The 27,831-nt window shown below is 39.1% G+C and overlaps 1 protein-coding gene across 1 annotated transcript in view; it reads right to left on the bottom strand.

Moving 5' to 3' along the window:
• dscamb (Down syndrome cell adhesion molecule b) overlaps positions 1–1,448 on the bottom strand; it is a 160,475-nt gene extending 159,027 nt beyond the window's left edge. The window contains exon 1 of the mRNA XM_017495030.3: positions 580–1,448. Coding sequence (XP_017350519.1) covers positions 580–622 — 43 coding nt within the window. The 5' untranslated portion in view covers positions 623–1,448. The remainder of the gene's footprint in view (positions 1–579) is intronic.
• Positions 1,449–27,831: the final 26,383 nt, after the last annotated feature.

The following is a 27,831-nucleotide window of genomic DNA, read 5'->3' as shown; positions in this document are numbered from 1 at the left end:
AGGACAGGACATAATCTAAAGGCACGCCATGCACGGTGAAGGCACCGGCCAGGCCGTTAAATCGTGTTTTTTGGGGAGAAGAAAAGAAAGAATGTGCCTCCGAAATCTCAACGCATCATCAAATGCCATCTAAATCACTTAAGGTGTTAAACAGGAGCTCGGGTCCATTAACGCGCCATCGAGCGGAAAGTGAATGGCAGGAAACGCGCAACCTGTGTAATTAGCGCTAAATCCCCCCTAGAAGAAGCGCGCGCGTGCTCTCTCTCTCTCTCTCTCTGTGTGTGTGTGTGTGTGTGTGTGTGTGTGTGTGTGTGTGTGCGCGCGCGCTTGCGTCGGATAGACAGATCATTCCGTGAAGGCCTTTTTTTTCTCTGGTTGCACTGATTAGAGCTGCAGTTGAGGCTGTGGTCAGAGAGCTGCTGGAAATTTAGATTAGGAAAAACAATCCCCACTAAACATGCTGAATTACTGCTATTCGTTATTGATCATCTCCTGTGTGTATTGGCCCTAATTGAGATGGAGTTCAATTTTAAATTAGATTTGATATAATGAATTAAAAACATAATAAATGCGACCAACCATTTGAGATGCTCTGGAGAAAGAGAAATGCAAATATCCACATGCCCCGCTCCGTTCAATCCCCAAGCTATGCTTCCTCGTCGCACTCCGCGCACTTTGTCCACTGTTGCTTGTATTTGCTTGCTTGCTTGTTTGTTTGTTTGTTTGTTTGTTGCCACCTCTCTAGGCCGGCGGAAAGGTGAGATTCGGTCCGGTTCTCAGTGACTCGGCGTGTGCAAGCTTCGCGCTCTCGCGCGCCGGGCACGAGCGTCGTGCGCTTCCCCGATTCCGGTCCCTGGTTTGTCCTGCGAGGCTTGCGACGCGGAGTCTGAGTCCCAGTCCGAGTCCTGGTCCGGGTCTGAATCCGGGTCTGAGTCCGTGTCTGGGCCGTTTACGGGCAAAAACGGCTCTGCGCCACGCGCTTCGAGTGGGAAAACGAAGAAGGGGAAAGAAAACTCGGAAACAACACCAAGAGGCAAAAAGACGCACTCCTGCGTGTCATTGAAATAAAAACCAAACCGGGTGGGGGCGGAAAGGAAAAAAATGAAAACGCATTTAAAGAAAAACTAAAAACAAGCATGTGTGGGATGTGGAAGAAGGTTGTAAATAAATCATAGGGTGTGTTTTTTTTTTCCAAGGGAGGGAAAAAAAGGGGGAAAAGGAAAGAAAGCAAATCCGGATAAAAGCAGAAGCGGCGGGAGTGAGCGAGCGGTCGCTGGATGCCGAACTCAGACCATCTTCACGCGCCTCTCACCGTCCCGCAGGCTACACGCACGCGCATGCATCTCCTCCCGCAGCCGCTTTAATCGCGTTGGCTTCTGCTGCGCTCGCGCTCTCGGGCTCACAGCATCACGGGTAAGAAAGCGCCTTCCTCTCTCCTCTTCCTCCACAGCCCGCTCATCCCTCCCATAGCGCCTTAAAGGAGCCGAGGTTCCCGCCTCCCGCGCGCAAAAAAAAAAAAAAAAAAAAAAAAGAGAGAGAAAAAAGCAGGCTCGGTGTAGAGGCACCTGAACTGTGCAGAACTGCGTTAATGAGGACTGGTAAGTGGATGCAGGTTCACTTGGTGTTTTAAGGAGAAGTCTTTACTCATGATATTTCCGTTTCCCTTCTCAGAATTCCGCTGCTCCAACCACAACACCTGGCTCACCTCATCGAGCCCTTCAGGTGGAGAGAAATGGCTGTGTTAGAAATGCAAAACACTAATATGTGCAGGAATGGGACACTAATTCATACCAAGGTTATTACCAGATTTCTTTGCTTAGGTCTTAAGAGTTGGATTAGGTTACCACACAGTAAGAAACGTGAGCATGAAGAACATGAAGAACAAAAATAAAAGAGCAAAAAGGGCGTTTTCCGTTTCTGCTCCTGCAGCCTTGTTAGCATTTACATAGTTTCCAATACTTAAATCACATTTAAACACCAAGTAATATATATATATATATATATATATATATATATATATATATATATATATATATATATATATATATATATATATCTTCAGACATGGCTTCAGTGAAATGTGAATTACTTAGTGAATTATTTTTTAGAAAAATATTTTAACTTGGAGTGGAAGCTGTAAATTGTCCCCAACATGTAATGGAAGTATGAATGTCTGAGTGTATATATATATATATATATATATATATATATATATATATATATATATATATATATATATATATATATATATGTGTGTGTGTGTGTGTGTGTGGTGCCCAGGGATGGGCTGGTACATTCCTACTTCTCATCCAGGATATATGGCTCTGGATCCAACACAACCCCTTATAAAGACGTTCCTGAAAATGAACGAATGAATGACTATATCAGAAAATATCCTTACACTGCAAATTCACAAATCCATTCCGCAACTGATACGATTAAGTCATTTATTGTGCCTTTAAACATGGATTTGGTTTTATATAAACAGACAGCACAGAGGGAGTTTCTCCATATAACGTTTCATTTAAAATTATTCTAGTTTAATGGGACATTGCATGACAGGACAAGAAATAATCATCTATATTCCACCTCTTAAATCATGCTATACACTGATTATATACTGATGACAAGTAGATCACAAAAAATTAAAATAAAAATCAAACAGCTCACAGCTTGTTTCAGTGCAGAGTTGGTCTGACTATAGATGCACACCTCGCCATACCTGTGGGAAATTTATTACAACTATGTTCACACAGTCGACACACACAGGGAAAACAACAGTGCTATAAGATTCAGGTTGGAGCCTTGGGAATACTGGGAATACAGATGAGCTTTAGGGAGGGAAGACTTATCGTAAGTTAGAGGGCGTTTCAGAGATGAGGTGCTTATCAAGAGGTTCCTGGAGCCTATCTCAAGGAACATAAGGCGAGGTGGGGGACACCATGGACGGGGTGCCAACCCATCACAGGGCACAATCACAAACACACACACACACACACTACGGACAATTTAGAGATACCAATCAGCTTACAGCACATGTCTTTGGACTGGGGGAGGAAACTGGAGTACCAGGAGGAAACTCCCGAAGCACAGGGAGAACATGCAAACTCCATGCACTCAGGGTTAGAGGCAGAAATTGAACCCCCAACCCCGGAGGTGCAAGTTAAATGTGCTAACCACCACTAATCCACTGTGCACCACACACAGATATACATTGGACAAGCAAACATTTGATCATCTTTGAAACAGTGCCTGTTAATAAAGCTAATATGCACTATCAAATAACAATACAATTAAAAATACAATTTAAATTTTGTAGTAATTTTCACAATTTAAATTAACAAAAAAGAGATCAGTCACATAGAAAAAGTAAGTACACCCGTACATTTATCATACCTTATCATACCATATCAAATCCATAAAATTAGAATCAGGTGTTCAGGATTGGGTGCCAGTGATTAGAACATGCTTAAAGAGTGCAGGTGGAACCGGTCTTATTTATACCCCTCTCATATCTAGTGTCTGGTGTTCCCTTTGCTGTTGAGGTGTGTGGTGTCATCATGCCAAGATGTAAAGAGTTCTACAAGGTCTTCAGAAAAAAAGGTTGTGGATGCCTATGAGTCTGGCAAGAGATTTTTAAAAAATCTCCAGATTATTTGAAACACATCACTTTACTGTAAGGAAAATAAACGACAAATAGTGCAGATTTCTATCTAACACGAGAGTTCACCACGGTGTATATTGTAGCTGTTTACTTCCCTCCAAGTGCTAAAGCTAGCGAGGCACTCAGTGAGCTACAAGACGACATCTGCTCTCTCCAAAATAAACACCCAGAGGCATTTTTCGTGATTGCGGGAGACTTTAACCACGTCAACATGACGGACACTACACGTGGGTTTTACCAGCATGTCACCATCGCGACACGGGGAGACAACACTCTTGACCGTGTGTACACAAACAGACATGGAGATTACAGAGCAGTCCCCCTCCCCCACCTCGGTCTCTCTGATCATATTTCCATCTTGCTTGTCCCTTCCTACAGCCCTGTGCTGAAAACAACGAAACCAACACAAAAGACATTCACTGTGTGATTGTGATTGCCCAATGAGCTCTGTGCTTCAGCAATGCTTTGCTTGTACTGACTGGCAGGTTTTCAGGGAAGCAGCAACATACGCTAGAGAGGTGGATCTGGAGTAATATGCATCAATTGTCACCAGCTACATTAGTAAGTGTGTGGATGATGTTTCCTCCACCAGAACAAGTGCTATCCACCCTAATGAGAAACGCTGGCTGAATGCTGAGGTCAGATCTCTTCTGCGAGCCCGCGACTCTGTGTTCAGGTCTGGTGATGTAGATGGAAAATGACTGCGAAAAAGAGCCAAGCTGCATATGCTCTAAAAATACAGGGTTATGTCTTCACCAATGACCCATGGAGCATGTGGGTGGGCATTAAATCCATAACAGACTACAACAGAAGAGACACTGAATGCCCTAGGGACCCATCTGTTCCTGATGCTCCCAACACTTTCATGCTCGTTTTGAAGCCTTCAGTACTTCTCCTAGCACCGGACTCACCCTAACACCAAGGGAGCAGCTCCCTAGCAAGACTACAGACGATGTCAGGAGGTCCCTCCTGAAAATCATGCGCGGCAAGGCTGCAGGTCCAGACAACATCTCAGGTCGGGTCCTGAAAGACTGTGCACACTAGCTCGTAGAGGTATTGACTGACATCTTCAATATCCCACTCTCCCAGGCAATGGTACCATCATGCTTCAAATCTGCCATTATCATCACTGTTCAAAAGACCACAGCAGTGTCAGACCTGAATGACTATTGCCCCACTAGTCAATGTCATGAAGTGCTTTGAGAGGCTGATCATGGATCATATGAAAAAATAAAATTGACACCAGCATCGACCTCTATCAGTATGCATATAGGAGGATAGATCTACTGCAGATGCCACCTCATATGTTGTACATCTGGCCCTCACCAACTTGGAAGGCAGGGACTCTTATGTTAGACTGATCTTCCTAGATTTTAGCTCCACTTTTAATACAATCATACCTCAAACATTGACACACAAGCTAGGGACTCCAGTGACTTGGCTGACTTGACAGCCAGAAAAAGTTCATTCCAGCACCGGGATGCCAGGACAGAGAAGAGTCTTGTCACCCTTCTACCTTGAAGCATGCTGCGTCCAGTCAAGCCATGCTAGAAGCTCAAAGGGAGCATGTTGCAAAGCAGGGTGTGATAAGTGCTTTAAAATCAGTGGGTGCCTGGCCATTTTTGGCTTTGTATTCATGCATCAGTGTTTTAAATCTGATGTGGGCATCTGCAGGAAGCCAGTGGAGGGAATATACCGATGGTTCCTCTTTGGGAGGTTGAAAACAAGTCTGACAGCTGAATACTGGTTCAGTTGCAAGGGTTGGATAGCATGCAGAGGCAGACCAACCAGTAGTCCAATCTCAAGATGACAGGATTGAACAAGCACTTGAGTGGCCTCAGGAAAGGAAAGGCCAGATCCCCCTGGTGTTGTAAAGAGGAAACCTGCATGACTGAGTCAGCTTAGTGATGTGAGGCAAGAAGAACAACTGGTTGTCCCTAAGGCTGTCAGATGGTATGATCTCAATATTGTCCAGGGAGATCACAAAATCTTGATGTGAGATGTATCTCCAGGGATATACCACAGATCAGTTTTGCTGGGATTTCAGCTGGCAAGCTACCATCTATGTTGAGATAGAAATGTTGAGATCTGTGCAGAAACAAGAGTGTCTGAGCGAGAAAAGGAGAAGATGAATGTCTTCAGCGTAACAGTGATATGAAAACCCATGTTAGGATATGACCTCAATGAAAGAGCAGGTATAGAGGGAGAACAGAAGAAGACCCAGAATTTGAGCCTAGTGTGACTCCAGTAGAGAGACTGTATGGAGCAGATGCAGATTCCCTCCATGTCACATGATACACCTGTCCCTCTAGATAGAAATCAAAACAACTGTCATACAGTTCCATGTATACCCAGTCTCATGAGGATGGACAGGAGAGTCTTGTGATTGATGATGTTGAAGGCTGCTGAAAGACCGTGCAGGATGAAGACCAATGAGATCCGATCATCAACAGCCACATGGGCAGTTTCTGTAGAGTGTGCCACTGTGAAGCTAGACTGGTTAGGCTCTTGGAGGTTGTCCTATGTAAGATAGAGAGACAACTGATTGGATGTAGCATGTTCAAGGACTTTACAAAGAAAAGAGATCTGGAGTGGGTTTCTTCAACATGGGAATAATCCTTGCTCTCTTGAAGGCAGTGGGCACATGGCCAGATGTTATCGAGTCATTTATAATGGAAGTAATGTCATGGATAAGACCTTGGGAGATGGTCTGGAGCATTGTGAAAGGGATGAGGTCCAGTGGGCAGGTGGTTGGATTGCTAGATGAGATAATCTGCAGCTTCTCTTCTGTAGAAAGAGGAGAAAATGTTATAAGGAAAGAAGAAGGTAAGGGTGATCGTGAAGTGCAGGAAACCATTTATTCTTAAAGTGGATTTTGTTCCTCATGCCATTGTGCTATATGTTTTCCAGGTGATTCCCACCACCCATGATAGTCAAACTGGTTAAATAGAATGCCCAATGTTTGTTGTCATTCAGAAGTCGCACCAAGAGGATTCCAGGGCATGACGGCTGTATGACAGTGGCATTGATTTTGAATAATGTGTCATATGTCCCTTCATGATTCTAACTGCCCCTTGTGGTTATCTAGGGTTCATAGAACAACTATGACATTTAGACATTTCTTGTGACCACAGTATTAGTCCAGTATTTATTTTAATAATTGTTTCATCAATGTACCAGCCATAATAATGTAACCAAGTATTAACTTGAATGAAATGACTAATGAAGCAGGAGTAAAATGATACATGGATGACATGGATATCGTTTTTCAGTTACAACTGATAGTATGTGCTCTCTTTCTATATGTGCTGCTACCCAATGTAATGCAGGTGCCAGATCCTGACATTCTCATTCATCCTGATGCTGTACTCCTGCTCGGTCCCTCCTCCTTCATCTGGAACGCTCTGCACTGGTGACTCATCTCCTGCTGTTGTGGATAATCGCACCTGGATACCCTAAAGACTTGTAGTATCCAAAAATGCCTAAGACTTAAATTCCTGCTTTAGTGAATAATCTGACCTGGATGCCAGAGGCTTGTATTTAAATCATATGCTCCTACCGAACATCCTAATTTTGCCTTTTCTTTGTACAAGTGTATAGTGTGTTCATCAAAACCCCACATTCCACTGTCACCAAGAAGAGGATGGGCTGACTTCCGAATCTGCTTCCTCTCAAGATTTCTTCCTTGTGAATTTAAAGCTGCTTTGTGACAGTGCAAATTGCTAAAAGTGCTATTCAAAAAAAAGTAAGTGAGTGAAATTAAATTGTCTGTCATATTACATATGGTTGTTGGTGAAGTAATGATGGGCACTTATTTTAAAAATATATCCTGATAAAATTTCTATGAAATAGGCATATAAAATCACTCAAAAATGTGAATCATTTTTAGCTGTAGGAAAACGTGAACAGTATGATGGGCTTCCCTCCTGGCTCACACCTATTCCAAAGACCCAGGCAACCTTCAGGGACTTTAAACTGCTTTATATGTACACACACACACACACACACACACACACACACACACACACACACACACACACACACACACACACAAACCTGGTCTGTCAGGGGAGCACCTTTGTTTTGACAACTCAGCTCAGACACAAGGTTCCCTTACAACCAAACACAGACTACCCTATCATTGGCAAAATGTCAGCCAGAGGACTCCGAGCCACTTAACGGCAGATCAGGTTACCCATTCGTTGTGTTGCCCATTAGCCAAGAATAAAAGAATCCAAATAACTGCCATATGATCCTTTTTGTCACTGTAAACAAAGAAGGCGACAAAAACACAACAGGTGCATGCGTCGATCCAAATATAACAATGTATAAAATTACCACCATCCCTAGCATCATACTTAAAGACAAGTAGGTAGATAGTAATCATTAGGGATTACATTACAAGTCATTGGACAGCAATAAATAGCAGGTGTCTATAGAAGAAGTTTATCGTTAATTAAAAGTAATTTGGGTTATTTGAGCATCAGACAGTAATGTCCACAAAGGTTAGGATTGCCAGACCCACAAAAAACATTGGAAACCATCCTAAAAGCAAGGAAAAATGTGTAAGGAAAAATAATTGATGGTGTGAAAAGGTGACATATTAATTAACCTTAAATCTGCTTGTGCTTACGGGAGCCCTAAGCGGCCATTAAGTTATTGCATTATTAATTTTTTTTCTTTGCTGTATTCTCGTGATCATGACTTAATTTTCTTGTGATCTCGACATATCAAAAGTTGTTTTACTGTGTGTGCCACATGTTGTAAAATATATATATATATATATATATATATATATATATATATATATATATATATATATATATATATATATATATATGTTAGAGATGCACCAATACTAAATTTCTCAGCCAATACCTATAACCGATTATACCGAGTGATATCAGTCGATACCAATAGTTCTGCCTTTTGTGCCTTCTTATAAATTAATTATAATTGATTTAAAAGAATTCTGAAAGAGATGCAAATAAAAACTTCATTCTCTAGATTTCAACAAGTTGTTTCACAGTAACTGGTCTCATAAACAGAAACACATTACTAAAATTAACATTAACACATTTCTTAAGATTTCTTAACTTATTGAATGTTATTAATTCATATTAACAGAATTAATTGAGTAAAATCTAAAAAACCTGTTAGTCTCACATTCACTCACCACAAACAAAAGCATTTCTATTTCATCACTGAACATCAAACTGGTCATATATAATATAAACTTTTTCATATGTTAACATTAACTGGATATGAAATATACTACTCTACAAATATATTTTTCTGTGCAATATATCCTTTTTTTTGTCAACTCATCTTCATTTAAATCTTTCAACTGTGTACTGGCCCTTTAATTCAGTAAGAGGTCGAACAGGCAGTGAAACTCCTGCTTCACTGCTGCTCACTTCTGGTGTAAAATTTTAGCAGTGCAGAGCTTACAGAGCTTACAAACTGCAGTTATGTCATCATTCCTCACAAGAGACATCATCTTTACACACAGCACGAAATCGATGTGTTTTCCCGCCCTCTTTTGATTGACAGGATATAATCGGCCCTGATTATCAGATGTTTTTAAACTATCGGCTGATGGCCCATAGCATGAAAAATATTCTTTATCGGCTGATACTGATTATCAGCCAATATATCAGTTCATCTCTAATATGTATAGTTACATTATGGAAAGAATCTAGGCAAAGTTACCTGATATGGAACTAAAAGGCTAATTTCTTTACATACATTTTATAACATTCTGGCAACCATAATGACTGAAATAATACTTAACATACAATACTGAGCAAATGTCATTAAAAGAGTAATTAGCTAAAGCTAGCTAGCTATGCTATAAGTCCTTATCCCAATTACAATCAAGCTACTGCTAATAATATCAATTCAACAGTTTCTTCTTTATTAACATATTGGTCTCATTGCCTGAAGTTGTTTGTTTAACTTCCAACCATATTTTGTATACAATAACATAAGGTAGTTTAACTATTTTGTTTTGAAGAACTAGATTGAAAAAACATATATACCACCTTGTGATTGAAACATAAAAATAGTCAAACTAGCGAGCTATACAGTAGCTTCACAAGCAATGCACACTGAAATGCAATCAATGTTTGTATATTGTCAGCATTTAATATTGACCATTTTAACTAAGATATTTTGCTCCTGCAAGAATCTTTACTAGCTCAAGGAAAATAAACCACTTCTTCACATGCTTTCTTTCACATAGCAGACCAAAAGACACATGCTAGATGAGAAGTGACCTTTAAGTTGGGTCAGATTGACTGGAGTTGACAGAGTGACTAGATTCTTAAAAGAAAACAGCCTACAGCATTATTGAACTAAAAGTCAGGCCAAAGACTGTTCAGATAGCATCAAATAATTGAATGAGGGGACTCTGATAAGTAAAAAAAAAAAAAAAAAAAAAAAAAAAAGGACAATTTTAATTAAAGCAGAAACAAGGATGGCGGTGTAACTATATTAAAAAAAAAACTATGCTCGAGTATTAACAATAACTAAATCTCTTCTTCACAACTGAGACAAGAAAATTGAAGCACCCCAGCAAACCAAATGCACTAATATGGTATTAGCAAAGTTAGTGTGGTCATGCTGAATTGCCTTTGTGTTGCCTGAGGCAGTCCCCCTGCCTGGCTGTTCCTCCTAATATCATCCTCATAATATAAGTAAGAAAAGAACATGTTAGGACTGTGTCCAAGATATAGGGTTGTGTAGGTAATGTTTAGCTAGTGCTGTGATGGAGCACTGGTGTAACACCAGCATATTTCATACTTAATGTTATTTAATACTTCTTTATTTTATGGAGTTATAGTAGCTAAGCTCGGGACAAAGTTCTGGAAAAGTACCACTCTAGATTTGGTTATATATAAATAATAAATAAAAAATAAAAAACACACATAGCACAATTAAATCCATTATTCAAAAAAAAAAAAAAAGGCAAGAATATGGCACAACCCCAACTGCATATAAAGGAGACCATCCACTAAAAGTCAGAGACCCAGGTACGGAGGACTTTAGTAAGAGAAGCAACCAAGTGGCAAAGGGTAACTCATAGCCCAGACACTCCACAAAGTGGGTTTTATGGAAGAGCAGCACTCTGACTACAGTTTTTAGCAAACATGTGGGAAAAGCTTCTCTGGTCCAGTTGAAGTTTTTGCCTTGACACAAAAAAGGTAACACTGTGCATTACTATGACAACCATACCAATAGTGAAGCATGGGGGTGGTAGCTTCACATTATGATTCATCCTTAGCCACTTCTGTGACTAATGGAGGAAACTGGAGGAAACCCACATAGACATGGTGAGAACATGTGAAACACCACACAAACAGGAATTTTATGTTTATTTTTGATTTGTGGAAACACAAAGCTCAGGACTGAACCCAGGACCTGTCAGGTTACAAATCTGCTACATCACTGTAAAGAATAGTAATAACCAGTTTCAAGAAATTAAAGTGATTTTACAGCTTACAAATAAATAATTATTTTCCCCCTAAAGTAGCATGGGTTAATCTGAGGTATGGGCTACTGCATAATTTTGACACTCAAGCAAACCCTTTTAATATTTTCAGTGGTGTGCCATCATCCACACCACATGTGATCCACACCTGTGCGTTATTATCTCAGACAATACACCTCAATACACCAAATGTGATCCAAAAAAGTAATTCCCATCAATTTTCTACCATTTCTTGACAAAATACAGTCACATGTAGCCCAAACGTGCATGGTACTTCCAAGGTCCTTGTTCCAAGGTCCAAAGTCTGGTGTAAATAATGTATATTTAAGACTATTCTTTACTAATATACTCACATAAGAGACATTCATTGTAATGCTAACTTATTAAATTAGCAAGCCAATAGGGATAGGAAACATTTTGGGATTTGGTCTGCTTTGAAATGGGCTTAAATGAAAAGTATAGATTTTTTCCAGCATGAAAATGAAATGAAACGGTAGCTAGTCTAAGAAATCTAGCCAAATGCCAGTAATAAGTAAATATTACTGTGGGTAAAGAAATGAAGACATTTGAAACATTAAAGTGTATGATAAAATTACGGTTGTTAATAAGAAATTACTTTGCTTAAAAAGGTAATAGTCATAGACTCAATATTAGAAATACACCCAAATGGAAAATTAAAAAGTAATTGCAAATGCAACTTGACAGGAATTTGTCTGATGTCCGCTCTGACAAGAAGAGTTTGTTGGATAGTCAAGGGTTCGTAGCTTCCTAGAAGGAAATCTTCACTAGTGTTCTACAGAGAACCACTAAAGGTTACACTAGAGCAACAAATGTAAAAAGTTGAAGCATATCTCAAATTTTCATTATAAAGTTTTCCTTTGTAAGTTTTCGCTACATTTTTTTTCTCTTCATCTGAAACTGAAAAATATTATTAATTTTTTTTTTTTAAAGTTGAAATAGTAAGTTAACAAATCTATCCATCATAAATGGGTGTATTCCTATATTTCAGTCTGAGAAAGAAATGCAAACAAATAAATGCTTAACCTTGTATGTGTGGTGCAGACTTTTGAAAATGTAGCCAAAATGATGGACTTATTTGTATCAGTCTGTGAATTTATTTTTATTTTGAATTTTTTTTGGTCAGCAGTTTGCCTAATGGTGCATCACACATAACTACAGTGATGTAAACAATCTCCAATGTCCAATTATTTGACTGTGGATCATTGTCAGGAAAGAAATAGTGAGAGCGAGACCCGATCCTCTCCTGAGCCAGCCTTTTGTTTAAACAAAACTGACCTTCCCTGGTCTATAGGAATATGACTGCAAGGAAGCCATTTTTTTCTCACTCTATGTGCTCTGTGCTTCACACATATTCTGCCCCATCTCCCTTTTGCGCACACACTCACTCATACATAGACACACGCAGACACACACTCTCCCACTGGCATTCAATGTCCGAGCCCCACCCTGCTACTGCAACCATTGGTTAGCTGGAAGGCAAGGACCGGCGTATAGCTGTAGCCAACCTTGAAGTACTAAACTAGGACACAGAGGGGCTCGAAATGTGGGTAGAAGAGGGTGGTAAAGGGGGAGAGAGAGAGAGAGAGAGAGAGAGAGAGAGAGTGAGGGATGGAGGAGTGGGTGTGGATGTGGGAAGGGGTGGGGTACGTGAGAGCGGTCTCCTCTATATAGTGAATTTTTTGCTCTGCCTTCTAACGGCACACTGGAGGATTTTCACAAAGACTAGAGGTCTAATTGACCATTAAATGATGCATAATGTAATAGAGGTAAGGCTCTACATGAGGAATTTTTCAGTATGACAGGATTCTTTTACATTTTTGGGGAAGATATTTGTCTGTCCTTCCTATTCAGACAGCATTCATTATGAATAAAGATGTTCAAATCAGCATGTTGGTTTTGTAATCATCATCTAGCTTGTTTAAAAAAAAAAAAAAAGAAAGAAAAAAAAAGGTGAGTCAAACAGCACTCTTGTATCTGACTCCTCAGCTTCAAAACTCGATTGAATTCAAGGGCGCTGCGTTGCCTAGTAACGATGGCACACAACTGACCTTATCTCATGTGGTCATAAAAATGTATGAAGTCCCCCCCCCCCCCATTTTTCCCTCTCCCCTTTCTTTATCTTTCTCCTCTCTGCACACAATCACTCGCATGCAGCCAAAGGCTAAGCACACCATGCGTTCCTTATCCTGCAGCACTGGTGTGCATGTGCATGTGTGCGTGTGCATGTGTGTGTGTGTGCGTGTGTGTGTGCGTATACCTGGAAGCTCCCTTGTTTCATTACCATGCTGCTATCACAGCACAGCCTTACATCACACACGGGTGGAAAGGAGGCAGTAAGGGATGGTGTAAATATGAGAGAGGGAGGCTGAGGTGTCTAAAAAGGAGCACAATCTGAAATGTTCAGCTCAGCGCAGAGCTGCATCATTATTGGATTGGCCTTGATGGTAATCATTTCAGAACAATCCATTCCACAATTCAGGAAGGGGGAGCATGGAACAGAGCATTCGGCAACACCTGACACTACATCTCCATTGATCCGCTCCACTTAGGTGGAATTAGTGCTTGGCTTCTGTTACAGCAATAATAACATTTCTTGCTACATATGAGCTTTTTTTATTAGACGTTACAACATTGACTGGTTCATCACTTGGTACTGCCTGTTATTGATCCCCGCTTCACTAGCACTCCAGTCTTAGGTTGAGTAGCTGGTGTGAAACACAAGTTGCAGTTATGAAACCAGACAGTTTGCAGTTGCATGGTGTTGTGATGCTTCAGGCGTCTTTGCCAGGAACTAGGGGGCATGGGGGAGGGCAGCAGGGCACTAGTACTCGACCTCTCTCCATCCACAGCACAGCTGTCAGAGCACAGATGGCTGGCAAGGGCAATACCTTGGAGATACCACCCTCACCATAGCCCTCAGGAAAGATGTAGATAAGGAGAGAGAGAGAGAGAGAGAGAGAGAGAGAGAGAGAGAGAGAGAGAAATCTGCCAGGTACTGATGTGTGTAATGTTAGAAGTGTGGCACACACAGAAATGCAGATATAAATATTTAAAGTGACAGTTTTTAATCTTTAAAAGTGTTTCTAGATTCCATTAGATTCCATCATGTGAAAGATACTATAGACTGTGAGTTCAATAATGCCATATAATGAATCTCATTAGTTTCATAATTTCAGGATTCTGCTTAAATTTTCCTGGCCCAGAAATGAGCTCTGCCCTAGCTTAAAGAGTGCTATGCAGCTCCAACCCATTTTTAAATTCATGATGCATACATTCAAGATGTTTTGGTTAACGAAAAGGCAAAGGCTTGTCTGTTTTTTCAGTGCAGTTGTGCATGGAAAGGGTGCTGATAATAAAATAGCACTATTCTAGGATTTTTATAAGAATTTCCAAGTTCCAAATATATTCTGATAATATCAATTATGAAAAAGCATTTTGTAAACAAAAACGAAGTTCATAAATGTATCATATGTAAGATTAGTATTTAGTGTACATTTTTACAGTACTCCTGTGCCTTATTTTAACAGGTCTATCATAATTACATTGCCAGGAACATGTCCTTCCCATTTTACATGCTATACTTAGCTAATGAGCATGCATGTAAGAATAGGGCTAAACAAAACTGGATGTGGAGGGAAAAATGAATTAAAACAATGTGACTTGTAAAAGCTGAAATACTGCTGAAATGTGAGGAACAACACAGTCACTGAACAGGAACATCTAACTATCCAGGTATACAGTTTCTAACCAGCTGCAGAAAAGTTTCTTTTATTTTTATATGTATAACCAGGGTCATTAAATAAATATACAGATGAGTTAAGCCAACAAAGAAAAAAGCTTGGACATGTCAACACAATTCAAAGCATGCACTGATAGATTTAATTCCAATATGATGCACACGATTAAATTATGATTAAAAGTGAAATTCTTTGATTATTACAAGGATAGAGAAATAGAAATACTGTGATTTACAATATTACTATGAAATTGATTTCCCTCTGCAATGGCTTGCGTAAGTGAGTGACTTCACCATGTCTTTCAAGTATAAACGTGCACCAATAAAAGGTTTCATTTTGGACATCCATATCAATTTAACAAAAGGTGGAGTTTTGTGAAACAGAAGCCAAAATCATCACTTCGTATGCTAGATCCCTTACCTGCTTGTTTATTCAAACAGATAACTCCAGAAGCAATCAAACAACTTCTAAAAATGATCAGTTCTTCCCTTAGGACTGGCTATGTACCTAAATCTTTTAAATCAGCAGTCATCAAACCCCTGATTAAAAAACCTGACCTTGACCCCTTGTCAGTTGTCCAGCTATAGGCCAATATCAAACCTCCCCTATATCTACAAAATCCTAGTAAAGGTTGTAGCACAGCAGTTATGCTCATACCTACATAGGAATAACATTCATGAAATGTATCTGTCTGGATTTAGGCCTCATCATAGCACAGAGATAGCACTGGTTAAAGTGGTAAATGACCTACTACTGGCCTCTGATAAGGGTCCGTTCTTATGTTGCTTGACCTTAGTGCACCTTTTAATACCACTGATCACACTATTCTCCTGTATCATCCTGATCATTATCAGTTTGTAAATGCTGAAAGTTGAGGAATCCATAAAGTACATTAGACATTGGATGCTCATTAACTTTCTTCTACTTAATTCTGACAAGACAGAAGTACTTGGACTAGGACCACAAACAGCTAGAAGTAAGCTTTCTGATTACACAGTATCTCTGGATTGCCTTTCTGTTTCATCATATGCAGCAGTAAAATACCTTGGTGTGATTGTTGATTCCAGTCTATCATCTGAAGCTTATGTAGATAATATTACTAGGACAGCCTTCTTTCATCTCAGAAATATTGCAAAGACAAGAAATATAACGTCACTACACAATGCAGTAAAACTAGCTCATGCTTTTGTTACCTCTAGGTTGGATTATTGTAATGTTTTACTGTCTGGATGTTCCAGTAGGAGCATAAACGAGCTCCAATTAATCCAGAATGCAGTCGCCAGAGGTTTTAGTAGAACTAGAAGATATGACCACATCTCTCCTATCTTATCTACCATGCATTGGCTCCCAATCAAATTTTACATTGATTATAAAATGCTACTTTTGACCTATAAAGCACTGAATGGTCTTGTGCCACAGTATCTGAACAAATTTTTTATCTTTTATGATCTGACACGATCAAAAAATACTTTGATCAAAAGGTGCAGGCTACTTGTTGGTACCTTGAATAGTGAAGGCTACAGCAAGGGGAAGATCTTTCTCTTACAAAACCCCATAGTCATGGAACAGCCTTCCAATTAGTGTTTGTGACTCAGACACCGTCGCAGTGTTCAAGTCTAGGCTGAAACCGTACTTGTTTAATAAGTTTTTAAAGTTAATAAAGGAGTTGATCTGGAGGCTTCACGGACATAGAGTGTTGTGGTGAACTGGGATGTTTGAGTGCTGAATGCCACTCTCAAGCGTTCACTTAGGTTTGTTGACTGTGGAGTGGCTGTACACTTTATGTCCCAGAGTGCACTCATGTCTGTGTTACCTTCTGGCTCTCCCTTTTAGTTATGCTGTCATAGGTAGTCTTGCTGGAGTCCCTGTTTGCACTCTGCACACAATGTGCATTGTCCTTAACCATTACGTGACAACTAGCATACCTAATAATCTCTCTCTCTCTCTCTCTCTCTCTCTCTCTCTCTCTCTGTCAAGCTACACATGCTGCTCCTGAGATACCAGTGATCCCGAGCTCTTCTGCTCTCCCAACATGCCTGATCCATCCTGATGCCCTACTTCTGGTTGGAGTTCTCATCCCTTGGAAATCATGTGCTGCTGCTGAGGATGGCCCCACATGGACAGCCTAAAGATACACGAGATTACTGTGGATGGTACCACTTAAAAACCATGAAGATGGCTTTGGACTGCAATTGATACAAACAATCAAGATTGTGCCATCAAGTCTCCTTCAGTGAACAGTTGATAACCTCAACAAAATAGACTTAATATGAAAACTATAATGAATTCCCTGGATAAACAGTTACACTTTTGACTATATTGTACACAGTGATAGAAGGGAATTATTTATAATTGCACTATCCAGTGTCACCCAGATGAGGACTGGTTCCCTTTTTGAATCTGGTTTCTCTCATTTTTTCTCATCTGGTTTCTCTCATTTCATCTCAGGAAGTTTTTCCTTGCCACCTTCACCTCTAGCTTGCACATTAGGGATAAATTTATGAATTTAAAATATATATCCTGAATTTATATATTTCTGTAAAGTTGCTTTGTGACAATGTCCACTGTTAAAAGCGCTATACAAATAAAATTGAATTGAATTGAATTGAATTGAATTGAATTGAATTGAACAACAGCACCACAGATGATGTGGTTGATGGCTGATTTCTTTCTAGCCCAGACAGCTGCAGGTGTAATGAACATGAATAAGGTGGATTATTTATTTATAAACCTGTTAGTTTAGTCATTAACCAAAATAATTCACCCATAATAATTTATCTAGTGTGAATCTGATTCCTGAATAAAATTCTTGATTCAGACAGATTATACCCAAGTAGCGCCAGTTTGCTAGGCCGGTGGTTTTCAAAGTGGGGGCCGGGGCCCCCTTAGGGGCCGCCAGGGGGCGCCAGGGGGGCCTCAACAATTTGGTGTGAAAATAAATTCTCACTCTCAGACAACCACACACACGCACAATCAATTCCTAATGTAATGTAATGTAAAGATGTAAGATGTAATTATTAATAAAAAAGGGGGGATATTTTCAGAAGTCTGTATTTTTAATGTGTTTTAAAGACATCTTGCAAAAGGGGGGCCTCGGTCAAATGTTAATGCCATTTGGGGGGCCTTGCCCTGAAAAAGTTTGGGAACCACTGTGCTAGGCTACTCGGATCTTTTTGCAACCAGGTTGTGCGCATCACTTGTTGTTCACAAAGACCAAAGGGGTCTATTGATAGACATTAGATTTTAACCTCCCATCTAATATTATGACCATCCATCACTGATTTCAGTTGTTGCCTCATTTCAGGCTTTTATTAAAAATTTTCCAACCAGGAATATAATCAGAAAACATTTCATTTCAAATGTAATGATTTTAGATGATTTTGTTATCAGAGTGACAAAAGAAGGAGCTCAGTGTCAGCCACTACAAATAGAAAACATTATTTTTGTAGGTTTGTTCCGGTGCATTTTCTCTCCAGTGCATCATATACAGGAGATGCTCTCATGCTCTCCCATCAGGCAGAAAACACTGAGGAGAATTTCTACCCTGATGCTGTCTCTACATTTCCTGAAGAATTGCTAGAGAAACAGCAATGCTCTGCCTCTGGTTATTCTGCTTGTAGCATGTCAGCTACTGACATCCGAAAAACACAGAAAGAAAGAGAGAGCGAGAGAGAGGGGTGGGGGGGGGGGTAAGCATGTCTGTCATAATAATAAGAGTCTAGGTTTGTGGCAGGTGGAAGAAAATTGAAGCTATTGGTATAGCTTCACACACACACACGCACACACACACACACACACACGCACACACACAAAACAAACAAAAAAACAACAAATACAGCAACAATGCTCAGATAGTCTGTGGCATTCAAACAATGCTTGATTGGTAGTGGGGGCTCAGACCATTACACCACCAGGAGCAGAGTGAACTGTTGACAGAAAACAGGACAGGTCCATGCACTCATGCTGCTGATGCAAAATTTGGACCCTACAATATGCATGTCACACCAGAAATCAACTGTCCAGTTTCAGTGAGCCTGTGCCCACTATAGCCCATCTACATCAAGGTTCAATGTGTTTTGTGTTCTGAGATGCTTTTTTCTGCTCTCCACTGTTGTACTGTTTATTTGAGTTACTATAGACTTCCTGTCAGCTTCCTGCACATTCTCCTTTGACCTCTCTCATCAACAGGACATTTCCACCCACAGACCTGCCACTCTCTGGATGTTCTTTGTTTTTCGCACGTTTCTGTATAGTCTGCGTAAATTCTAGACCAGAGATCTAGAGCTGTGTAAACTCTAGTCTAGAGATTATCTCATTACAGTGGCACCTGTCAAAGGGTGGGATATATTAGGCAGCAAATGATCGGTCAGTTCTTGAAGTTGATGTGTTGGAAGCAGGGAAAATGGGCAAGTATAAGGATCGGAACGACTTTGAACACGACCAAATTGTGATGGCTAGACAACTGGGTCACAGATTCTCCAGACGGCAGGTCTTATGGGGTGTTCTCGGTATGCAGTGGTTAGTACCAACCAAAAGTGGTACAAGGAAGGACAACTAGGGTCATGGGCACCCAAGGCTCATTGTAATATATCTGCATGCTCATGATATCCAGGATATCTTATGACATATATGATTATATATGATATCATGATATATAGGGTTACCATAAGGTTTTCTCTAACAGTGTCATGGCAGTCAGTATGTATAATATAAATTGCTTGTACAGTAGAAATGATGTTTTGTCCCTGAATGTACCATGCACATCAGCATCAACATCATCATTATTAAAAGATCATTGCAAAAAGATCTGAAAAGTTTTTTTTTTCTTATTTCTGTATCCATTTATGTGAATTAACCATCTTTTCAGATTGATCTTTAAACACACTCACTGAAAACTCTCACTCAGCCTAATTTAGCAAGCCATGCCAATATCGCACACAGTGGGACTTGAGAACCCCTAAGGAGAAGCCATAAACATTCAGATGAGTGCAATGAATTAACAAATTGAGAGATACTAGGCGGAGAGCGAGAGCGAGAGAGAGACACACACACAGAGATAGAGAGAAAAAGACCACAGGCAAGCACAAGACTTGGCATTAGACTCTTTAGCAGAGCTCAGACACCTTCTGTGGATTCTCTGAGAATCTGTCAGATTTGGACTGCTTCTCTGATCACCAGCAACAAACAATGTCCCAATCTGCCTCATATAAAAGGGCCAAGGCTGGAAAAGAAGCTTTGGAAAAGAAACATGTGGACAGGTCATTACAGTGCACTCACCCAACCCCTTCCCAGCTTAATCCCAGATTGTGCAGCTCCACTTCCCTGCCTGTAATTACACAATATCCAATATCGCTTGGAAGATCCCAACAGATTCACTGCATATAAAATAAGCATTATGGACTTAGGGATGGTCTAGTATTTCGGCTGGTACAAGGGCTTGACGATTCAGCGTGCAGAGATTTCGCATTTCAACAAGTAAGAAGTTTCATGGGCCAATGGAACAACTCTCAACTAATTAATAACTTCTGGAAGGTTTATATAATATGAGGAAATAAGACCTTGGATTTATTCAATTCAGCTTTATTATATTTTATTTGAATAGTCCTTGGGAGAAAACTTAAGAGGAACCAGACTTAAATAGGAACTTCTTCTGTGTGATACTGAGTAGTGGGATTATACATATTTCTCTTCTACAGCTGTATGCTGTAAGTGTGTTGCATATTGATAATGAAAGTCCTGGGATGAGAACAGGACAGTCTTTATGATTACAGCAGGTACAAATCTACAGTATCTGGGTCAGATTATCCACTGAAGCAAATGTGAGACTTGGGCATAAATTCTTTTTTGGAAAGTGCAAATCTTTATGATATCCATAGCCATTTATTATGCAAATTTTATTTTTGATAGACATCTAAATTTTTGCCAGTATGAACATGTACACATAATACCCCTTCACATGGATCTTCCTCATAGTAGTTTTAAGTGCAACTAAGAAATGGGCAAAATTGAACAAGTTCAATTTTTTTTGCTTGATATTCATAAATGATAGTGAACAATTTTATTTAATCTTTTTGAACACAGATCAACATCATCTCTGTGTAGCTGTGTAGCAGTGTTGCCAGTATCAGCTTAAAGAGGTTAGCTAAACTAGATAAGTTGTGTACATGTCTCTACTGCCATTTATTATCCAACGAGGTACTCCAGATACTCTGGTAATGGGTTGGTGTATGGTCTTACGTCAGAACCTGCATTTTATAGTATTTTCTGTTACCACGCTAGGCTATCACTGGACATAACACTGTAACGTTACATTTTATCCTGTAGTCTGGTCTCAAATATCAAACTCTGTGCATGTTTCTTCAAGCTTAAAAAAAATTCTGTCCATCTCACATTTTTTAATGTAAATGTAGCTAATATGCTTAGGGAACATGTGACATGTGACATCATCTGATTGTGGCTGAGTACAAGAGTGGCTCTGGTGTGAAAAAAAGGCAAACTGTTCATTTGAAAATGAGAGAGAAATGTCTGCTTTCCCTTCATCAGTGGTTCCAATCAGGACGCTGATATTCTGAGAGTTTAATGTTGCAGTGATGCAGTGAAACAAGCATGTGAGCCTGCTCATTTTGCTAATCTGCTTAATTTACTGAGCCATGCATTTAGATTTTCTAAAGGGGCAATGCAAGGAGATTACAGTACATGGCCCTCCTGTGGCCTTTTTGAGTATGGCAAGTTGGGGAAAATCCATTTTGGTAGCAGGGGTAGAAATCTGTAGAAGATCTTGCAGGGTTCTATTCGCTATTTTAAGGTATTTATTAATAGAGCCACATGTTCTGAGTGAAAATTGTTATTTTAATTTAACAGTATATCATCATAAATTCATTAAAAAATTGTTTCCTATAAGTTGAAATGTACAAAAAGTATTTAATCAATGGGTAATTTGTCTCTTGAAGCCTGATACCGGATAAACAGAGTTCTTAAATAGAAATCCAGAATTTGTCAGTTTCCTAAACTCTTCTGATTTTTCTGATCGGTTTTCTTGCTTTTTCTGAAACTGCATCACAAAAATAATGGAAAACACAAAACGTAATATGCATTAGTAAGGTTTCATTATTGAAGAAAATAAGGGAGTCAGGGAATTAAAGTGTATGTCCACAATTTTTCCAAAATGTTTTACTTCCATGTCTGGAAATTAATTCATTTAACTCTGCAATTTGAATAAACATATAGTATTAGAGTAATGTCTACTTTGATCTTGATCAATTTAAGAAGTCACATAAAAAAACATAAGGAATTTTTTTTTTTTTCATGGTAGATGCTTGCAAATGTTCTAGCTTTGTTCTAGGTCTTTCAGCACCTGTATTTTCTTGTGCATAGATATATATATATATATATATATATATATATATATATATATATATATATATATATATATATATGTATGTATGTATGTATACACACACACACACACACACACACATATATATATGTCATGTGGTGATCTTACCAAATGCGATCATTAATGGCAATAATTCTTCTCAAATTCATACGCATTTTGCGCTTTTTTTGAGCTATCTGAGTGCAACCTCACTACCGGCAATGAGATACCTAGGATAGGACACAGGATAAATCTCCGCCAGTTTGGTATATGGATGACAACAGGTGTGCTTGGCACTATCCATATTGGAGGACATATGGTCTTCTGGTTATTCTGCTTTTACATCATCACTGGCTCCAATCAGGACTTTAATGTTGCAGTGAAGTTTATTTGCACCACAAACGTGAGCCAGCACTTTTTGCTAATCTGATTAATTTTCAAGTCGGCCCTTGCCAAACAGTGCCACTCCTTTGGAATCAGCCAAAGAAGCCCTGAAAGGAAGAGGACAGTCATCAGATTCAAAAGCCAGAGCAGCTAAATGGATTGGACAAATGGCACCCTTGAGTGGCACATAGGTTCCTCATCCAAGCCCTAAATGGAAAAATATTATGCTCTCTGACTCCTGGCAGCTGTCTGAGCACGATCACCTTAATCATGGGTGGACATCCAACAGACAACCCCCACCCTGCAGAGCCAGTCATAAAGGACAAGGACTGACGACAGGACATTTACAGTCAAAAAAATTATTTAGCAGCTCTACATCAGGTGTCTGCATCAGGGGTATTTTGATGACTGAGCTGCAGTGTTACTGCAGGGCTGAGGATCTGACCAATTTCCAACCACTCAGTTTTTCTCTGGACAGAGGCACAATCGGAAAGATACATCCCATGTTCTGAACAATGGGTTCTACTTCACATAGCCAACTTGTTGCTCTAGATGAATGCTAGTGGTCCTTGTCTGAGTCTTTAAATCCCTCCAGTTACACAGGTTCACCTCAGTCAGCCTGTGTGATGCACCATTTGTGCCCTCCTCACTCTGGAACACAGTTCCTTTTGGGGTTGTCTTTTCAACGACAGGCATTCAAAGCCCTTCCTTCCACCGTATTTCTATGTCACTTCACTTCTTCTTTTTTATGTCACTTCTGGTGGCCAGAGGCGTAAGGATATGACCATACTCAGACAAAAGCTTCCAACAGGCCTCCACCAATGAGAATCCAGGACATATCCACCCTCCTGTTGCACTTTATGGTGCTCAGTCTCACAGTGAATGGGAAGATCCGTAGTAATGAAGTAGACCATATGATTCATTGCAGTGAAGGGTCAAAAAGTCTCTGGTTTCCACTACTGTTCTCACTAGTGGTTGAAATGCACTGAGGATTTTTCATTTGGCTGACCCGTAGGTTTGGCCCCTTGATATGGTTTGCAGACTGATGGCTACAGATGTTGTAACACTTCAAGACTGCTTATAGCCAAGCACGAGGGCCTTGTACACTGGGAACTTTTAGGCATATTGCAGTGTTTCTGAAAGGAGCTGGGCACTTTCCATCCTCCATGCTCCCCAGGATTCAGATTCTGGATCTCCTCCTTGTGTTGGAGATTCTTAATACCTCTCCAGACAGACCCAGACAAGATGTTCATATGGAAGACTCATTATTGTAGACATCGTTTTTGACTGATGATCACCTCATCGAATGACTGGGAGAACTACCTTCCTTAGTGATAAGCTGGCCCTCAACGTGTTGATAACCAGATGGTTCTGGGGTGACTTTATGGTCTAACTCAGGGTTCCTGTCTGAGAATTATTCCACTTATACCACAGTTACCACACCTCAAGGTATTGTTCAAATGTTTTATTTCCAGCCATTTGTCAGGTTTTTCCCCTTAAAACACTCTTGTGAATGGAACTAATTTATTATGCATCCGATCTCAAGCATCTGTTGCTAATTCAAACTGTCATTTAAGAGCTATAAGGAGGCTTGAGCCATTGATATGCAGGAGAGAGAGAGAAAGAGAGAGTTCACAGTTTTTTTTTCATGCTGATAATATAAAAATTTAATAAATAAATAAATAAATATTGATAGGCCTACTTGTTCACAGGCTTTTTAATTTTTTATTAATGCAGAAAATACAATGAATAAATAAATAAATATTGTTACTTTTTCACAGGCTTTTCTGTCTCATTACTGCAGTCACATGTGCTCGCTCACACTCTCTCTTTCCAATAAGTGCATATCAATAGCTCAAGCCTCTGCTTTGCTTTGTTTTGTCTGTCTTGTTGGATCTATGTGCTGTGGTGGACAGTAGGCTAACTTTTCTGCTAGTTCAGTTAACTTGGCGAACTGATATGGAACTGTAATGTGCTCAAGACCTGACTGAAACAGCATTAGCTGTGCATTTACTGAAAAATATTTGCACACCGCAGAACATCTGTCAGCCAATCAGAATAGAGAATTCAACAGCACTGTGGTATAAGTAAGGATAATATGTGCCTTTATCGTGTTTTGCGCATGTCTACCACTGTACAATGCTACAGTGATTTTAAACATGCTTTGTATATATATATATATATATATATATATATATATATATATATATATATATATACACAAAGTATATAATATACTATATATAATATACTATATATATATATATATATATATATATATATATATATATATATATATATATATATATATATATATATATATATTTAAAAATTACTAGCTGAAAGCCTAGCTTGCCTAATATTTATCAAATATACATAGCAGGCCCACAGACCCCGTGTCTTTTGATTCATTTTCATGATCTTATATTGTTTAAAAAGGTTTTAGGGATGTGGTTATATTTTAACTACCAAAATGCAAATGTAAGCAAACATTAGCCTACTAAAAGCAAATATGCTCTTGGGGCAAGGTAATGTTTATTTAAGAACAACATCAAATAAGATGTACATTGTAAACTTGGTTCTGAGGGAAATTACTGCCAGCAGTAAAGGCCTAAAATGATGAAATGAAAAAATGCTGTCTTTGTGTCAGAATTTCACTGCTTTTGCATAAGTCAGGTAAACCGGACAATTTTAGGCCAACATTAAATGTTGTCTATAACACTTTACATGTTGGCAATGGTTATGATTAAAATGTTGTGTATTAATAGGCATAATAGTATATTAGTAGACAATATGTTTAATAATATGAGGCCATTTTCAAGACATTGATGTTTAAGAAAACTGCATGTTTTTATATACCTTATTAAAATGTTTTCTGATACATTGTAAATATTACAATAATTTGCCATAATGGAGTTTTATACAGGATTTGGGAGGCACGTATTTTGAGTTTTGTAATTAGACTGGTTTAATAGACAACTAGGCTGATTTTCTGGGGTAGTATTGAATAGGCTAGGCAGATTTTGTTACAGGGTCCTGGTCACCCTGACAGTGCATTGGCTGTAAAGTGCCTTTCTGCTTATACTGTCAAAATGCCTGGTGGTGTGTACTGGCAGGTTAGGTTTGTTTTTCAGTGCTTATTTGTACCAGTGTTGCACTTGCACTAATGACTGTGTTGTGTAGGGCAGAAAGACTCCAGCAGAAAAGGTACAATGGGGTGGCCTGGGAAAGCATGTTTTTGGGATACCCCTTTAAGTATATATTCAATAAATATGAATATTATATTTAATATTTTAAAACACAGGGTTACTGTCTAGTGCTCAAATGTTCTCCCTGTGTTTGTATGTGTTTCCTCCAGGGTTCTCCAGGTTTCCTCCCACATCCCCAACGCATGTATGTACAGTAAGCAAGCAGGCTATGCTAAATTACCCTTAGATGTGAATAAGTGTGTGAACATGTGTGTGAGTGTAACCTGCCATGGCTTGCACCCACTGTTCCCAGGATAGGATCTGGATCCAGTGTTCCAGAAGTGCTTGTATTTCCTATAAGTGCACTAAAACATTTCACGGTGTGTATCACTCTACTCGTCTGTGTTCACTATATAAAATTCCACTTCCTAATTCAACAGTTACTGCATCAGTTATTACAGTTACTATATCATCCACAGACATGGCAAACGATACTTTTCAGGAATATAATTTTTGGCTTAAAATACGAAAACTTGTCTGTTGAAGATGAAAAGTAAGAAGGTAACGCCAATTTGACCAGAAACACCTTAAACAGGAATGTACATATCAATCAGTACGTTTACATGGACAACAATATTCCAATATTAACCAGATTAAGACAATAGTCTGATTAAGAAACTACCATGTAAACAGCGATTTCTGATTAACTTAATCCGGCTAAAGTCATACTCGAAGTAAGCACAAATTGAATTAAGACATGTGGAGTATTCCCATTTTAGTCGCATTATCGACGTGCATTATAGACATGTACACATCTTAATCACACTATTAACATCGTGTGGGAGTTTTCACCGCATTTTGCAACGGGACAAGTACACACACGGCAGTGCTCAACTGTTTGATGGCAAACAAGAGAGCACGGCTGCGTCCGAAATCGCATACATACTATATAGAATGTAAGTAAATGGAAACTGTATTCAGTACCATAACGAAGACGAATTGTATGTTGATACGTGAAATTCTGGAGAGAACGTCGGATGGCGTGGCGTGGTTACGTAATGACGTGTGCCGTTAATCAGTCTATGTTCTATAACATGTAAAACGGGAACATGAAAGGAATATTATAAAAGCAACTCATGTAAACACCTTAATCAGAATATTGTCTTACTCAGAATAAGGTCAATAATTAGATTACTGCAGTCCATGTAAACGTAGTCAGTGTGAGCTAGCTAGTGAGCGAGCAGATGAGTATAAAGTGAGCATGGCTTCTTCTGGATCTATTTTCACTAGCGGAGGAAAAAATAAACAGAACATTTATTCATGTTGTGTCTTAATTAATTGTGTCTATTAATTTAATGTTTATATAACTGTTGTATAAAAGCAATATCACACAAGGAAGACTGCGGTTATATCCAAATTCGAATCACAGCTGTGTTGATATTCAGGCACTCTAGCTCCTGCCATATTGTTTAATAATAATAGTATTAAAGCAGCAGTGTAAGCCATGCCCCTCTGCCTGTGCCTGTGTTGGGATTTAGCGTTAATGCTTTTCTATTAAACACTTGCAATGTTTGACTTGTAGCAGACATATCAGCTGTTATATTAGTAATATTTCCTTACATTTATTTATGAGCTATTATTTTATTCCTAAAGGCCACGGATTACATTCATTCAGTAAAGTGGAATTGGATCAGTGGTATTTTCAAAGGCAGCATATGTTACTGTGTTAAATAATAGTATGCACTTTAGCAAATGCCACAAAAAAGTTATATTTTTACATGCTTTTTAGTAAAATAGTGTGCAGTTTTATTTGTTTTGTTTTTTTATTATTATTTTTTATTTTGAAGTTCCAAGTAGCAAGAAAGGATCTGGGAAAATTAATTTTAAAAATGGCATTAATAAAAGTGATATCCATAAAAACAGTGGTTTTCAAAGTGGGGGCCGCGCCCTTGGGGGCCGCCAGGGGGAGC

Source organism: Ictalurus punctatus, chromosome 20, assembly GCF_001660625.3.
Source record: "Ictalurus punctatus breed USDA103 chromosome 20, Coco_2.0, whole genome shotgun sequence".
NCBI classification, from domain to species: Eukaryota; Metazoa; Chordata; class Actinopteri; order Siluriformes; family Ictaluridae; genus Ictalurus; species Ictalurus punctatus.
The sequence above is the reverse complement of the archived record's forward strand: the minus strand, read 5'-3'. Positions and strand labels throughout refer to the sequence as shown.